Source organism: Anopheles coluzzii, chromosome 3 (assembly GCF_943734685.1).
Source record: "Anopheles coluzzii chromosome 3, AcolN3, whole genome shotgun sequence".
In the NCBI taxonomy this organism is placed as follows: domain Eukaryota; kingdom Metazoa; phylum Arthropoda; class Insecta; order Diptera; family Culicidae; genus Anopheles; species Anopheles coluzzii.
Genome location: NC_064671.1, coordinates 89389815 through 89405224, shown reverse-complemented (window position 1 = coordinate 89405224; position 15410 = coordinate 89389815). Strand labels below are relative to the sequence as shown.

The 15410-nt window shown below is 42.0% G+C and overlaps 1 protein-coding gene across 1 annotated transcript; it reads left to right on the top strand.

Moving 5' to 3' along the window:
* The first annotated feature begins 1459 nt into the window (after positions 1-1459).
* Positions 1460-14791, top strand: LOC120956889 (uncharacterized). Its single transcript, XM_040378678.2, has 3 exons — positions 1460-13093; positions 13190-13281; positions 13370-14791. The coding sequence occupies exon 1, from the start codon at positions 1550-1552 to the stop codon at positions 12689-12691; it is 11142 nt and encodes a 3713-aa protein (XP_040234612.2). The 5' UTR covers positions 1460-1549; the 3' UTR covers positions 12692-13093; positions 13190-13281; positions 13370-14791.
* The last annotated feature ends 619 nt before the right edge of the window (positions 14792-15410 follow it).

Sequence of the window (15410 nt, the reverse complement as noted above, 5' to 3'; positions counted from 1 at the left end):
CGCAGAAAATCATAACAAACCACTCGGAGTGTTCCGGCCGGCGCCGGTCGGTTCAAAGTCTACTTTGTTTTCATACATTGCCAAACACTAAACGATGTGGTGCTTCCGATACAGGCGTTATCTCTGGTGAATGGCACACCACAGTGCTGATACAAATCTTCGTTTGTAAGACAAAAAGCTGTGCTATCGTTCATGTGCGGCTGATAAAATTCGTGTTGACGGACGTGTACATTGTGATATTTTGGAGGGGTGAAGCACGCGCGGTTTTGGAGGGGTGAAGAAGCACGTGCGGTAAGCGCGCATCCGTGAGAGAGTGCGTTGAGAGCATGCATGCTCTCTCGGTGGGGGGATGAAGCGTGATGACTAAGGCGGCGCTCTGGGACCAATCGAACGAGACAAACAAACACGACTCTGTTCGATAGGTGCTCTGTCAGCTGTTCGATGTCTTATAGACCTGTCATGATGCACTGCAATACGCCTTTCTTTTCGTCTCGAAAATGAAGCATTTTCATAGTTTAAATGAATATCCACTTACAGGGGGAAGATTCAACTCATAATTTACTAGTTATTCACATCTATAATAACATAGAAATCATTCAAATTTAATATTGAAAAATGTAAACAAACGTCCATGCCAAAACACATACAGTGCATACACATGAATTATGTACACACAATAGTTTAATACGTTTCAATCCTTTATATTTGATGTTATAATTGATTGAAAAGTTTAACAATAATTATTGATAGCTATTTTAAATATTTTGCACGCAATTTTAAGAAGAAAAAGAGACAAACTACGTAAACAAACTTAAAAATGCCCCGAATTGAATTCTATCTACTGTAGCTGTGAAGCGTTTGACAGCCAAGGTACTTACAGCACAGGTGGGTATCGAACATCACAGACAAAATCAACTGACATGTTCGACTCGACGTTTGTCTTGTTTGTTTGTTTGTGTCTGACAGTGCACCTCCATATGATTATATGGGTTTGTTCGTGTCGGATGTCGTGTTCGATTGCAGCTAGAGCGCCGCCTAATACGGCTTTTTAGCAGACGACACGTTTGGAAGGCGAGTTGTGTGCAAACGTGTAAAAACTTGTAAAATACGGTGTTGAGTATTGCTAGCAGATAGTGCTTTGGAGATTGGAGGAATATTCAAAGTGTGGTCCGAATAAACATAATCAATCTCTACCATCAGTGAGTTCCGATTGTGAGTGTATTGACCGGTATGATCGCGTAGCCTAGAAGAAGAAGAAGAAGAAGAAGAAGAAGAAGAAGAAGAAGAAGAAGAAGAAGAAGAAGAAGAAGAAGAAGAAGAAAAAGAAAGAGAAAAAGAAGAAGAAACAGGAAATAATAAAAAGAAGAAAAAAGAAGAAGAAGAAGAAGAATAAGAAGAAGAAGAAGAAGAAGAAGAAGAAAGAAGAAGAAGAAGAAGAAAGAAGAAGAAATATAAAAAAGAAAATAAAACAAAAAGAAGAAAAGAGAACAAAAAGAAGAAAAAGAAGAAGAAAATAGAAGAAGTGGATGAGTGAAAACAAGGTGTAACCATGGCAAACGACGTTACTATAGCAAACATTCGCACCGACAATCGTTCGGTGCTTGAAGTTCGTGGAAAAGAATTCGGACTGCAACCTATTATTGACCTAGTTGAGAACGTTATTAGCAAAAACACCAAAATTGAAGAGGTACGTTTCGTAAGTGGCAAGCTTTTTCGCATTGACGCCAATCTACCAAATCAAGTTTGGCATGGGAAAAATGTTGTGGTTCATGCGCGTGAGCTACTGGTTCCGTCGCCCGTTTGTTGGGACCTTTCGGGCAAAGACGATACCCATGAGTACAGCCAAAGTGCTGGGACTGGCGAGGACGGAACGGGTTTAAATGGTAAGGATGGCTACCCTGGCGAGAGTGGTGGAAATGTGTTGATAATGGCGAAAGAAATAACAAACCCCGAGCACATGACGATCATTGCGAATGGCGGAGCTGGCAGCGACGGTCAGGACGGTGGCAATGGTAAACATGGGAAAGATGGAACAGGAAAACGCTGGTCCGAGTTTCGGGATGAATTTCCACCGGTAGCATCGATGGACGGGGTACGGCATGCGGACTTGAATACAACCCTAAAGAACCTGAAAAAACCGGGCATAACAATAACAAAGGAAGAGGTGAACGATCGTCATACTTTAAAAATCCTTACAAATTCGCTCCGCGGATGGACATACCTGTTGTCTTTCACAAAAGTTGAATTTCAGGGCTTGCAAATAGAAGATTGCTATTTCGAGTGTAAAACGGACGATGGGCACACAATAACGTTTTCCTATCAGGATGGTGATTTGATGACCCAAAATTGTCAAGCTTTTCTGCTGTACGAAGGATCACCGGGAACTCCGGGTATGTCTGGTGGAGAGTATGGCATGGGTGGTCAGGGCGGCAAGGCTGGGGAGGTAACGGTACAGTGCCTGACAAACTATCGAGATGTTGATGTACATATTATCAGCAAAGCGGGAGCGAATGGAAAGAATGGAAAAGGAGGTGTTGGTGGTCGCCACGGCAAGAGAGGTTGGGATGTAGGATACGCGGATCATTTTTGGGGCCGAAGGTTTGGACCATTTCCCATCTACTATGGAAGTGATGAAAACAGCACTCTTAAATTAAGCGCTTATTCATCAAATTCTAGCAACAGAGTGTATTGTCCTTATTTAAGTGATAACTCCTCAACGTATGTAGAAATAACGTCCTCCAGGCTACGTCATCCAGATCAGCAAACGTTTGAGGAACGGAACAATAGTAGATCGAACAGCGAAAGGCAGCATCATGCACGAGCCTTAGGTAAGAAAACAATCTCCAGACAAAGCGTGCTGAATGCGTATTCTGAGTTTATGCAAGAAGTTGAGCGCGAGATAGAAGAAGAGGAAGCCAACCGGCGTCACGAAGAAGAGTGCGCACGACAGCGTGCCCGTGAAGCAGAGCTTGTAGCGCGCCAAGCTGCTGAGAGAGAAGCTCAGGAGGAGAGGCAACGTGCATATGAAGCGGAACAAGCGCGACTGGCTGCTGAAACGCAAAGGCTAGAAGAATTTAGGCGTGCACACGCAACAGAGGTAGCGGCACGCCAAGCTACTGCGCAGAATGTTCAGCAAGGAACTACTGGAGGAAGGCGGCTTCATTCTCAGCCAAATCCTGCATGTGAACCAAAGATGGCAGCACTGCAAGCTGCCGAGAGTAGACTTCAGCATTCAAACCGTTGGTCCTATCAAGCAGAATGCCGCCAACATCCATACGAAGTAAGGCGGGCAGCTCGCCAAGCAGCGGAGAAGAAATTGCAGGAGAAAAAACAAGCTGCTGAGGCGGAGAAAAAGGCGAAAGAGGAAAAGCGTGCAGCTGCTAAGCAGAAAGTGCTGGAAGAAAAGCAGCGCGCATTTGAAGCAGAGTGTGAGCGTCAAGCTGCTGCAAACCGAAGGCAAGAAGAGTTGCAACTTGCGCATGCAATGAGTCGTTGCGTTTCCCTCGAACAAGATATCAAACGCCAACATTGCAAAGTCACGGTGAATATATCTAAGGTAAAACAGGATAATGATCAGGAAGGGAATGCAACTAACTGCGATTCTTTCACATTAAATGACTGGCTGTCGTACAGCACGAAAGCCGTGCATGAAAAGGATCTTATCCTATTGCTAAGCAAATTTGCCACTGATCGTACAAGTTACCTTCAAGATACGGACACAGATGAAGGTAACAAGACAATTGATGAAATAGATGAAATGTTCTTTAGGAAATACAAATTTCAAGCAATGCAAAAACTGCCACAGCTATTACCACTGTACCTCAAATGTGAAACACAACATGATTACACTGCAGAAACAATTTCGCAATTCCTAAAAGAAACTAAAGAAAAGAACGGTCAAGCCTCTCATGTGATTCTGGGTTCAATGAAGCAGTATCTGTACGAAAACACTCCAGAAATACGAAGCAAGATCGTGACTTTTATCAAACAAGAAATGAAAGATGATGATGAGGTTTTACGGCGTGCAATTAAATCTTTCGTTTTAGACACTGAATATGTAGACAATATCGACGAATGTATGGAAACGTTCTACAGAGAGCTGTCCAAACCGCAACACAAAGAGCTTTTGCCCTTTTGGGACGCTGACAGTGATGAAGAAACGAATAACGAATTTCGACGAGCAATACAAAAAGATGAAGCTTTAAAAGCGCTTTACGATAGCTTGAATGAAGCAAAGCGGGTAAAAGCGCAATATGAAACGAGTGAAATGATTGTCGATGAGCAGGTGAAGCAAAAGTTCATCGAATACATTCAAAGTAAAGGAGTTGCGACATCGGGGAGCTGCAGAGAGTTTTTGGCATATGTGTTTGATGTCAATCTTAGGGTGTATACTACTGATGAGGACTTTGAGTATGTTCTTCTTGAAGAACACAATCCTTCTTCAACGACGAAGAACCATATACTTATCCGAGACGATGAGTTAGTGCAGATGGAAATAAACGCCGAGTACTTACAAATGGCCCAAGAACGTCTGTACAAGGATACTCTTTTCGGGAATATTCTGATGGAGCTGGACTACTTGCCTACTATTGGAGACATCGAACAGTTTTTAACACTATTTGATGTTGAAACAGTAGCTAGCACCCAGAGTTATGATGAAGAAAATGATTCAAATGATAAGGTAACAGCTGAAACGTTGGCCAGCTACTTCCCGGAGGAGAAATGTGTATCCATAAGAAAAATGTTGGAGAAAGTTACATATTCCAATGAGAAACGGATGTTGCAATGTATGGTGCAACGCTTTGCGTGCGAAGGACGGCATATATCTGCGGATGAAATGAGCATGTTCATTAACTCGCTGCTCGATAGCATTGCCAACGGTGGACAGGAAGCGTTCACTTACACATGGATTGTTGCAGCCTATCAGCAACAGAACTGGGTGGATGAGGCATTACTTCTGCATCTTGAAACACATTTCAAACAACAATTGCCGAACAAACAGCAATGGCGAGCGTACATGAGCAAAATGATGAGCAAAGATGTTTTGGTGACATTGTTCAATGAGCTTCAAGTAAGCACTTGCACTATTGAATGCATGAACGATATTTTGCATTTGCTAAGCAGTGTCCCTATAGAGTCTATTGCTTTCGATGGAATTAAGCTGTCGGAGTGGGGCTACTTTCTGAAGGAACATTACTGGACGCACAAACTGAAGGCTTTAGTGGAATGGAATGAGGAGGATCGACTCAGCGATGCTTCTTACTACATGAGCTGTGTTGAAAATACATTTGGATATAGTAAAGCAAATGATTTGATAGACTGTTTGAAAGGTAAAGATCAACTGACCTCTAAAATTGTGCTGAAAATTCTATCAAACTTGCAGAAACAAAAATGGCTCTTAACGGATGAAGAAATCCACAACCTAAAGGCTTCTCAACTGCAAGATTGGATCGCTACAATGGAGCAAAAGTACAAACCACAGCTGGAGGATTTCAATATACAGCAACTTGCAGAAATACTTGAGAGTGATCAAAATACATCAAAGAGGATTCTCAACAATCTTCCCACGATACGGACATCCATTCAACACATCAATGATGTAAACACATCTTATAATCAGAAGCTGGTGGCAAAGTTTACATATAATGACATCAAAATTTGGCAAGAAACGATTGGTGTTAAATTATACAACGCAACAAACGATGACACTGTACACATTTACGCAGAAATGCTTGCAGTAATTGATCGAGCGATTGAGCTGAAGAGAGGATTTCGACTTCGCGATACTCAACGACTTACTATTCTTGCGTTGCTTACGAACACGAAAAGCACTCTGGCCCAAGTATCCACCGGTGAAGGGAAATCGTTGATCGTCGTAGCAACCTCGATCGTAAAAGCTCTGTTCCACAACAAGGTGGACATTGTAACCAGCTCTCCGGTGCTCGCTAAGCGTGATTCCGAGGTGAACAAAGATATCTATGAATTGTTTGGAGTCAGTGTTCACCATAACTGTAGCGAAGACCTTGAACAGCGCAAAGAAGCTTACTCGAATTATCAGGTTGTGTACGGCGATTTGGCAAGCTTTCAGCGTGACTACCTGCTGGATAGATTCTATGGCAAAAACATACTAGGTGATCGTGATTTTTCGTGCGTTATCGTCGACGAGGTGGACAGTATGTTGGTTGATAAGGGAAATAATATGCTTTACCTGTCGCACGATATACCGGGAATGGATAAGCTTGAGTCGGTGTATGTTTTTATTTGGCAGGTGGTCAACTCTTCCCCGGGCAATCCAGAAGACATTGATACGGATGAAATTAAGAACATAATTATGAACAATCTGTACGATCGGATCAGTTTCGACGATCTGAAGAAACTCGATCCAAGCTTAAGCACCAAAAAAGTAAAATCAATTTGGCAGTGTTTAGTAAATGGAGGCGTAATAGATACGGAGTCAAACATTGTGAAAAATGCCATAGATTCTTCAAGATTGGAAAAAGTATTGCCTCCTGAGTTCGCTCAATATAAGCATAGGCTAAGCTTTCTACTGACCGAATGTGTCAATCGCGAGAAGCATATAATTGTTCCTAACTATCTGAAAAAGTTTGTCGAAAGACACTTGACGTCTTGGATCGATAGCGCTATCAATGCGTTACTGATGGAGCCTGATCACTCGTACGTGGTAAGCTTTATGGCGTCCGGTGTAAAAACCGAGCGTAGCATAGTGATCCTCGACAAAGATACTGGAACAGATCAGGGAAGCTCTCAGTGGGACGAAGCATTGCATCAGTTTTTGCAGCTAAAACATGGCTGTAAATTGTCATTGCAAAGCTTGAAAGCGGTTTTCCTATCGAATGTGTCATATTTCAAGCTGTACAAGCTATTGTACGGGTTGACCGGTACACTCGGCTCGCAGGGTGAAAGACACTTGCTGAAAGAGGTACATCAGGTAGATTTTGTTACCATACCACCGACCAAGTCGAAACAATTCGACGAGTACGATCCAATCATTTGTCTCGGGCACAACAAGTGGCTGGAAAGCATTCGGACGGAAGTGGACACCCTGGTCAACGAGCAGCATCGATCGGTTCTCATCATTTGCGATACGATCAATGACGTGCAAAGTGTGGAAAAGTGCTTAAAGGCAAAGGGTGAGCTACACATTAGCACCTACACGCGGGACTTTGAAGAGTTTGATGTGGTGCAAGGTACTGCAAAGCTACAGCAAGGAGAGATCATCATTGCAACCAACCTGGCGGGCCGTGGAACCGATATACGCATCACGGATGAAGTGAGAAAGGCAGGTGGGCTGCATGTGATTCTGACGTACCTTCCGGAAAACATTCGCATCGAGGAGCAAGCTTTTGGAAGAGCGGCAAGAAGCGGAGACAAAGGATCCGGACGGATGATACTGATGGTGCGGGGCCGCAAGCAGTTCCGAAAGTCCAAAATAATTGACCTGAAAAAGAAGCGAGATAAAAATGAGCTGTACCGCATATCGGAGGTCAAGTCGTACTACGAAAAACACATCGTGACGGAGGAGAATTGTTTTAACAAATTCAAAAAGGTGTATGAAAAGCACAGGGAGGCTCTAGACAACGCCGATGTGCCGAAAGAAGTTAAAGCTATTTTGCTCGAAAGCTGCCTCGATCAGTGGGCGTTCTGGTTGGACGAGCACAGCAGCTTGATGGAAGAGTTCAGTCATGAATGTGATGAAAAGCGTACGCCACCGGTGCTGAAGACGTTTTTGAACAAGATGCAAAGCTTCCAGTCGGGAGAATGCACTGAGTCTTATTTATTGAGCAGCTTGTGGGAAGGCTGGGTTGCGGGGAATCCGATGCGTATGATTAAACTGGGAAAACATCTCGCAGAGCATCATGTAAAAGTCGGTATTTTGAAGGACTTACAAAAGGCAGGCAAACAACTTACAAACATGGTAAAGAAAACATTTGACGACGCAAAAATAGTGGTGTACGCTTATGAAACGGCTATGAGTTTGTTCGAAAAGGTTATACAGCTTGAGCCCCAGTTTTGTGAAGCTGCATACTATTATCGTGCCTACACGGTGATGAAATCGGCTGAAATTGAACAGACTACAGATGGAACGAGTAATGAAACGATCGAACAGTTCAAGAAAGATTTGCGTGCAGCGATGGAGCTTTTTGAAGCGCATCATACAGCCGCTGTACAGGCTGCTGGCATTGTGGGAAAATCGAAAAACATACACGTTTCGTACGACGACTACAAGGAACAAAAGGAGCGCATTGCAAAGTTGTATCTATCGTTCACACGATCGATTGAAGATATACTAGGGTATGCGGTGACTCCTGACGCGTTTGTGTCGGATGATAATATTACAGCTGATCAAGCGGAACGTATCTGTAAGTATCTCACTGACCATAAGATAGCATCCAAACCACAAGTGCGGAAAAACGTAAGCGACCAGCAGTTGCTTGCTATCCATGAAGACTATGGCATACCGGTTGAAGATTTGAGGACCTTTTTTTCTGCTAAGGCTGGCAAAGAGATTGACGAGGGCACGTTTTTGAAGGAATGTGAATCTACCTTCAAACTTCCTAGTAAAGAACAGTTTTGGGAGCTGTTAGACAAGCAGAAGGTTATAAGCGACATACAGGAGTACGTAAGGGTAGATAATACCAAGTTGAAGAAAGTGAATCCCTCTTTGATGGATGCCATTGAGGAAATTGTAAAAAAAGAGAAATTATTAAAACAATCAATTGAACTAACGAACGAACAGATTGTTTTATACCACGATTGGCTAACGTACGAGCAGACAGAAAATACAGATTCAAAGGCAAATGTAAGTACAGAAATATCTAAAAAAGAAGATCTTACACAAACCGTCGCTGAACAACAGAATGAATTGTTGGATAAAAAGGGTATTACCACCAGCAATCAAAAGGCAAATGATGATGCAAGCAAAATTTCATCATGTGTGCCCGAATCGTCCGATTCTGTGTCTGATCTGTCCAAGAAAGCAACTACAGATGAAAATGAGGTAAAACTCAGCACAAAGACAGGAGATAAAGAGTCAAAAGCACGTGTCAGTATGGATATATTTAAAAAAGATGATTTTATAAAAGCTTTCGGAAGGGAACAGTATGAAATGCTTGTTAAAAAGGGTATAATCACCATCAATAAAAAGGCAAATATCGACAAAAGCAAGCTTTTATCATGTGTGCCCGAATGGTTCGATTCTGTGTCTGTTCAGGATTTGATCAAGAAAGCAAATATAGAACAAACTGAGGCAGAACTCATCATGAATGAGTTGATAAAACAAGGAACTTTAGAACCTAGTGTGGGTGATTCCTACAAATTAAAGGATAGTTTTAACGACAAAAAGGATGACTTGGTGCCATCGTATCCAGTGTATGAGCCTGCGGTAAGGGCGTTACTTGCAGGTTGCTTTGCGTACAGATTGGAATTGAAGCACCTCAAAGACCAACTAGAAGACCTTGAATCCGGCGATGGAAAAGTAATACGAATCAATCTAGCAAGTCATCCTTATGTGTCCTTCTTTGAAGATCTTTTAAAACAGAATATTATTCGACCATGCAAGATAGAAAACGAAAATTTCAATGAACAAATGGAACAAATATGTATGAAAAACTTAACCAAAACAGAGTGGAGAGATATTTTCATAGAAGTGCTTGCGATCCCCACCACTGATGCAGATCAGCTGGTTAGTGAATTAATCAAAAACAAATGTTTACATAAACGATCGATAGGTACAAAAATGTGGGACAATGCATCGAAGCTTACCCAACTACAGTTTCAGCAAATGAGTGTAACAAGTTACTATGACATAGGGGAAGAGAAAGATTTCAAAAGCATAGTTTCGATCACCCTGAAATGCTCTGGTACCGTGTCTTACGACATAGGCAAAACGGTAGTACAATATTTAAACCAACAGCGCAAGATACGCGAAGCTTCAACACAGACGCATGTAATAAATTCTTTGAAATCGCTCAAATCTTCCATTGTAGGGCTAAAAGTTCCTGGAATATATTTAAAATCAATTCAAGAGGTGACTAAGAATACGGAGATTAATTTTGGTACGATAGACGAAGAGTATATTTTCAATCTGAACGGATTGGAGCGTCTGATACAACTGAAAGAGCAGAAGGGAATGCTTGGTAAGGCTACTGCGGTAGCGTTAATAGGGCTGGGCCAAATAGCTTTGGGTGGCTTAATAGAGTTTTGCTCGGTAGGTTGGTTGACGCACGTTGCAAGCAGTTTTATGAGCGAAGGTCTTAACGACATAAGCTATGCTGTGAATGCACTTCACACCGGTCATTTCAGTTGGAAGGAATATGCGGTGCAAAAAATGAAAAGCATATTATTTACCGGGATTACCGCCGGCGTGGCAGCGTTGTGTTCTCGTGCAGTCAAGCAATCGAAAATCATGAAGAAAATATTCAATTCTGGGCTCTGTACAGAAGGGGAATCAATATGCGCAACAACGGCACGTAGCCAGCTCGGTACGAAACTCGAAAACAAAGTCATTAGCGTGGCGTTAAAGCGAGTTGGGATGAAAATCGTTCAAGGTGCTGCGCAAGGTGTGGCGAACGTGATGGTCGATACAATCGTCGATGATTATTTGCAATCGATGGTCAATGGGCTGGCTGCGGATGTGCTGCGCACGGTGTTGAGCAAAGTAGACGATCACAAAGCAACGCAGAGCCTGAAGCAAGTGTACGATCAGCTGGGAGAACAGAGGGCTAGGCAGCTTATACAGGAAATAAATTCATCATTTGGAACATACAGTTGGGAGAGTTATGTGTCCATTGTCGGACAAATGGTGGGCAGTTTATCGCACGGATTCGCAAGTGCGTTGCAGAAAACGGAGAGTAAAAGTATCACACTGAAGATTTTGAGCACATTAGGCACGGTATGGGTTTGGGGCGAAAGGGCTTTACAGTTGGGTAGAATGGGTTACGAAGTCAGCCAATTTCTCAACACAATGGATGCGCAGATGTGTGAAAAGCTTAAATCAAGGGTAGCCAATGCGGACGGGAGTGAATGTTCCAAACCAAAGGAGGATGGGTTTGATAAGTTTAAGAGCGAAACAGTCAGGCAATGGCGAGCGCTGTTGAGTGAGCATGTTGGGAAACTCATCACAATGCATTTCATTAAACCATTGCTACACGATGCATTAAAACGCATTGGAAGGCATATCAAACGAGTGCCACTTAAAATCAGAGAAAGAAGATTGAGAAAGAAGGTGAAAAAAGAAAAAGCGGCACACGATGCGCTACCGGAAGAGCAACGAAAGCTGCACGAACATCAGTATCACGAAAAGTTGCAGAAAATCATGTACAAAACAAAGAGTCCTGCGCTGTTTGCGGATATCATTCAGGAGGGTGTACCGATGGATCTAACCTGTGTAGATGCATGTACAAAAGTGATACAGAAGTTTTTGAAAGCCAAAAACATACCAACTGATGCACTTATTGTTGACGTGCAGGCGGAGGACGGCATAAGCCAAACGTTTGCTTCCGGAGAGCCCGGAGCGGCGAACGCTAAAAAGGTAACCTTACAGCTGACCGGCGGTCATTTCTCATTTTCTGAAAACCAACAAAACGTTGACGGCAATAATTGTATGTATGCGGCATTGTGCGAAGCCATGCCCGAGCTGAAAGATATGACGGCTGATGAGTTTAGGAAGCAAATCGCAGATACAATAAGGGCAGATCCTTCCATACAACATCACATTAGGCAGGGTTGGCATCGGTATCCAATCAAGGCGTTCAATTGCATTGGGGGCAGGAGACAAGAGCCGCCCGAAAGCGACGAGCTGGAGAAGAAATTTAAAAGCAATAAAAGATACTTGCACAGCATTGTAATTCCACTGTCTCGCAAATCTGAAACATTTTCTGGAGGGAAAAATTTAACAACAAAAAAGTTTAGGAAAACCAAATGCATCGTAATAAGAAACACAGTAGATCACATCTTTAACCGCGTTACGGTTTACCCTATAGAAGCAGCAGCAACGATACAGGCAGCGATGAAAATCTCAGGCATGGCTTGGGAAGTAATGTTTGAAAGCGGAGGCAGTAACTCATTTGATAAACTACCTAATGCTTTGAGAGAAGGCAAATTTGATCGAGCGCATGGTGTTAAGTTGAGAATAAAGAAAGAGAACTTTACAACGCCTGAACAGTTGCAAGCATTAGCAATGCTACAGAATTGTCTTGGAAGAAGGGAATATGTGTACAAAGAAGCAAACATGACTGGCAATATTGCAGGAGATATTGACAATATTCAACCGAAATTGTTGAAGGAGTTTGTGCACAGCTATGACTTTGCCCAACCTGACAACAGTCGCCAGTACGTCAAAGACTTTTTCAGTAGAGCAAGTGAGGAGGTTCGGAGTTGCACAATGAAGAGGGAGGATAATAAAAGCAATAGGAAAAGAAGCAAACCAAATGCAAACTCGACAAGCGGTAGCAGTCGAACAAAACGAAGGCTTAATATATCGGGTGAAATAGAACAAGCTCATAAAAAAATTCAAAAGTATGATCCTACAGCTGACCTTAAAAAATGCAAATCTAACATATATGATAGATTAATAAGGGGCGAACCGGTGGTATATTCGATAGAAAAAAATTACACGTCGGAATCGTCGGGAATTGATACCGACCGTCCATCAACGTCGTCCTCACGTTAGCAACGTCAAACTGTCGTAGAAGAAGAATAATTTTTGGAATAAGATGAAGAATATGAACAAACGAAGAAGAAGGGGAATATGAAGAATGTTAAGAAAAATAGGAAGAAGATAAGGGAGAATATTAAGAAAATTAAGAAGATGTGTAAGAATTATAAAAAAAGGAAGGAACAGTAGCTGACGACTATCAAGGATCAAACATTACAGCATGAAAATCGGAACAATACAGCTACTCTACATGCGGCGGCGCTACGCAATTAGATCCTGACGCGGAAGATTCTAAAATGCACATTCTAAATGATTACATCCTGTATAAAGTTCATGGAAGGTACAAGTTGATATAACCAACCGAAGAACACGAAATGCTCGAACAGATGGTTAGAAAAAGTTGCTTCGGAAAAGAAGGTAAGACCGGTTCGTCGATCATTTTGATGTGTTATCAGTTTAGGCTATGAAAACATTTACATTATTAATCAGTTTTTCATTTCTCTCATTGCCCAGCACGTTGATCTTTGGAAATATGGAATGTAATGTATCGAAGGAATGACGAATCGTTAGAAAACACAATGATCAAGCAAGTACATTGAATAGAGGTACATAGTTGCGAAAACGAATTTCTAGATATAAATTTGTAACTTAAATTTCATAAATGTAACTACAGTTATATTTTTCGGTTTACAGATTCACACAATGCTTTTAAAATGAAGGATGACGTGATCTTGACCTGGTGCAGAAGATCACGTGTCTTCGTCTGGCGTAACACATTATGCTTGCTTTGATGGCGAACGCATCTACGGCGCATTGGCACCTTCGTGCGTGTTTATCACGCCTTCTCTGTCCTTGCACGTGATCTAAAAGCACTTTACGGGTAGCGTCAGTTCGTGCCACACGTATGTCATAGATAGCTCGTAGAAGCCAATTGAGCAATACAAATCGCCAAACAAACCTTCTACTGAGCCGTAACTGAAGTGTCTTCTCAACTGTCATTCCACGAGTACAGTGGTACAGAATCTGCGGAGCATCTGTCTTTCGAATGTCGCTAAGAGTGCATCATTGTTCAAATCAAATCTTTTTTAGAGTCCCTGAACTACAGAAGCAAAATCGTTCGCATGCAACAGTCAGGACCAACGTTTGTGCTTACAGTGTTACACGTGAAACCTTATGTCGAGGTGTATCGAGACGGATTATCAACTGTTATAGCTGCAGTCACCAAGCTTTAGTCATTATTGGGTTTGACAGCACAATGCTGATTTCGTTCACCCACAGACATTCTTCGTTCTGGAGATGCCATCCTTGTTAGACTTGATTGGTTAGGACAAAATGAGTTATCAGGTTATTGTATAATAAACATGTATTTTTGTTACCGTATTTTATCGAGCATAGTGCCCCAGTTTTGTAATTCAAAATAATGATCGAAAACTAGTTTTACACTATATTTGGAAACTAGCATTTTACTCGCATGCGCTCTGCATTTGATAAACGCGATATGTATAATTTGAACATAAACAAATTTTAAATGTATTAATTCATAATTACTTACAGTAGAACGTCGATTATCCGGGGACGGATTAACCGGCGGGCGGCTTAACCGTGCGCATAAATCTGACAGCTGTTCATACGTACGGCGAAAGTTTGCAGCGATAGTCAAATGGGTAACCAGTTTCTTGTGCAGATCTGTAGTGTCTAGGGGTATTTTGGAAATTCATTTTGGTTCATGAACAGTTGTTAAACCTACAGTTATTGATTAAAATAATATTCTACTAACGATTAATCTATTGATTGTAGGTGAATTAATAATAAAACTAGTGAATTTCATATGTTTTATATGCGTTTGACATTTCTTGGACCATTATCCGTGCAAATCGATTAACCGGCAACCGTCCGGTCCCGAGCTGCCCGGATAATCGACGCTCTACTGTATTTGTAAAATGAATAAAGATTACGCTAAAAAATCATTCTGCCTACGTATCACAAACATTTTCATATAATTGAAAGGATATTATACATCAATATAGTGGTAAGTGTCAACTTCGTGGCAAAGCAATAAATAGCAACTGGAACGATCGTATACATTGAAACGTATAAACATCGATGAATAAATAATGCAATAAAATACATGCATCGGTAAAAAATCGACAATAAGCAAACGTTCGTAAAATTTCATCCAAATAAACCCTTCGTATTGTCTTGTTGAGCGCACACTGGCATATATCTGCATCGTAATAAGTAAAGGCGGTCGCCTGGGGCCTCGTCGATTTAGGGGCCCCGTAGATCGCTGGCGAATCAATTGCCACCCCCTCCCCTTCCCCCGGTGGCAAAAAAAAAATTAGAACCAGTGATTGATTGTTATGGCCCTCGACTGCATTTCAAGTTTAGTGTTCCATCTCCCTACAACAAGTTCAGTTCCAGTTCTAATCCCCCCTCTAAAACACCATTTATCATTTACAGGGGGCCTCAACGCGTCTTACCTCGCCTAGGGCCCCCGATACCCTTAATCCGCCTCTGCGCAACAGGCTACCACAAAGGCACCACACATTGACCATTTACTTACTTGTAGAATCTAGATAGCCTTTTTCTCAGAAGTCGCGTACAAGCTACGCAGAATCCATAAAATGCCCATCATGATTAGCGCCATATCAGTAATTGATATCGAAAGCCTTACATACCTGGTTGGCTTATGAGCAAATGTAAGTAATGCACGTTCTCTCAAACTCACGTATTC

Coding starts and splice junctions, on each gene's coding strand:
- LOC120956889 (XM_040378678.2), top strand. CDS start 1,550: ATGGCAAACGACGTTACTATAGCAAACATTCGCACCGACAATCGTTCG.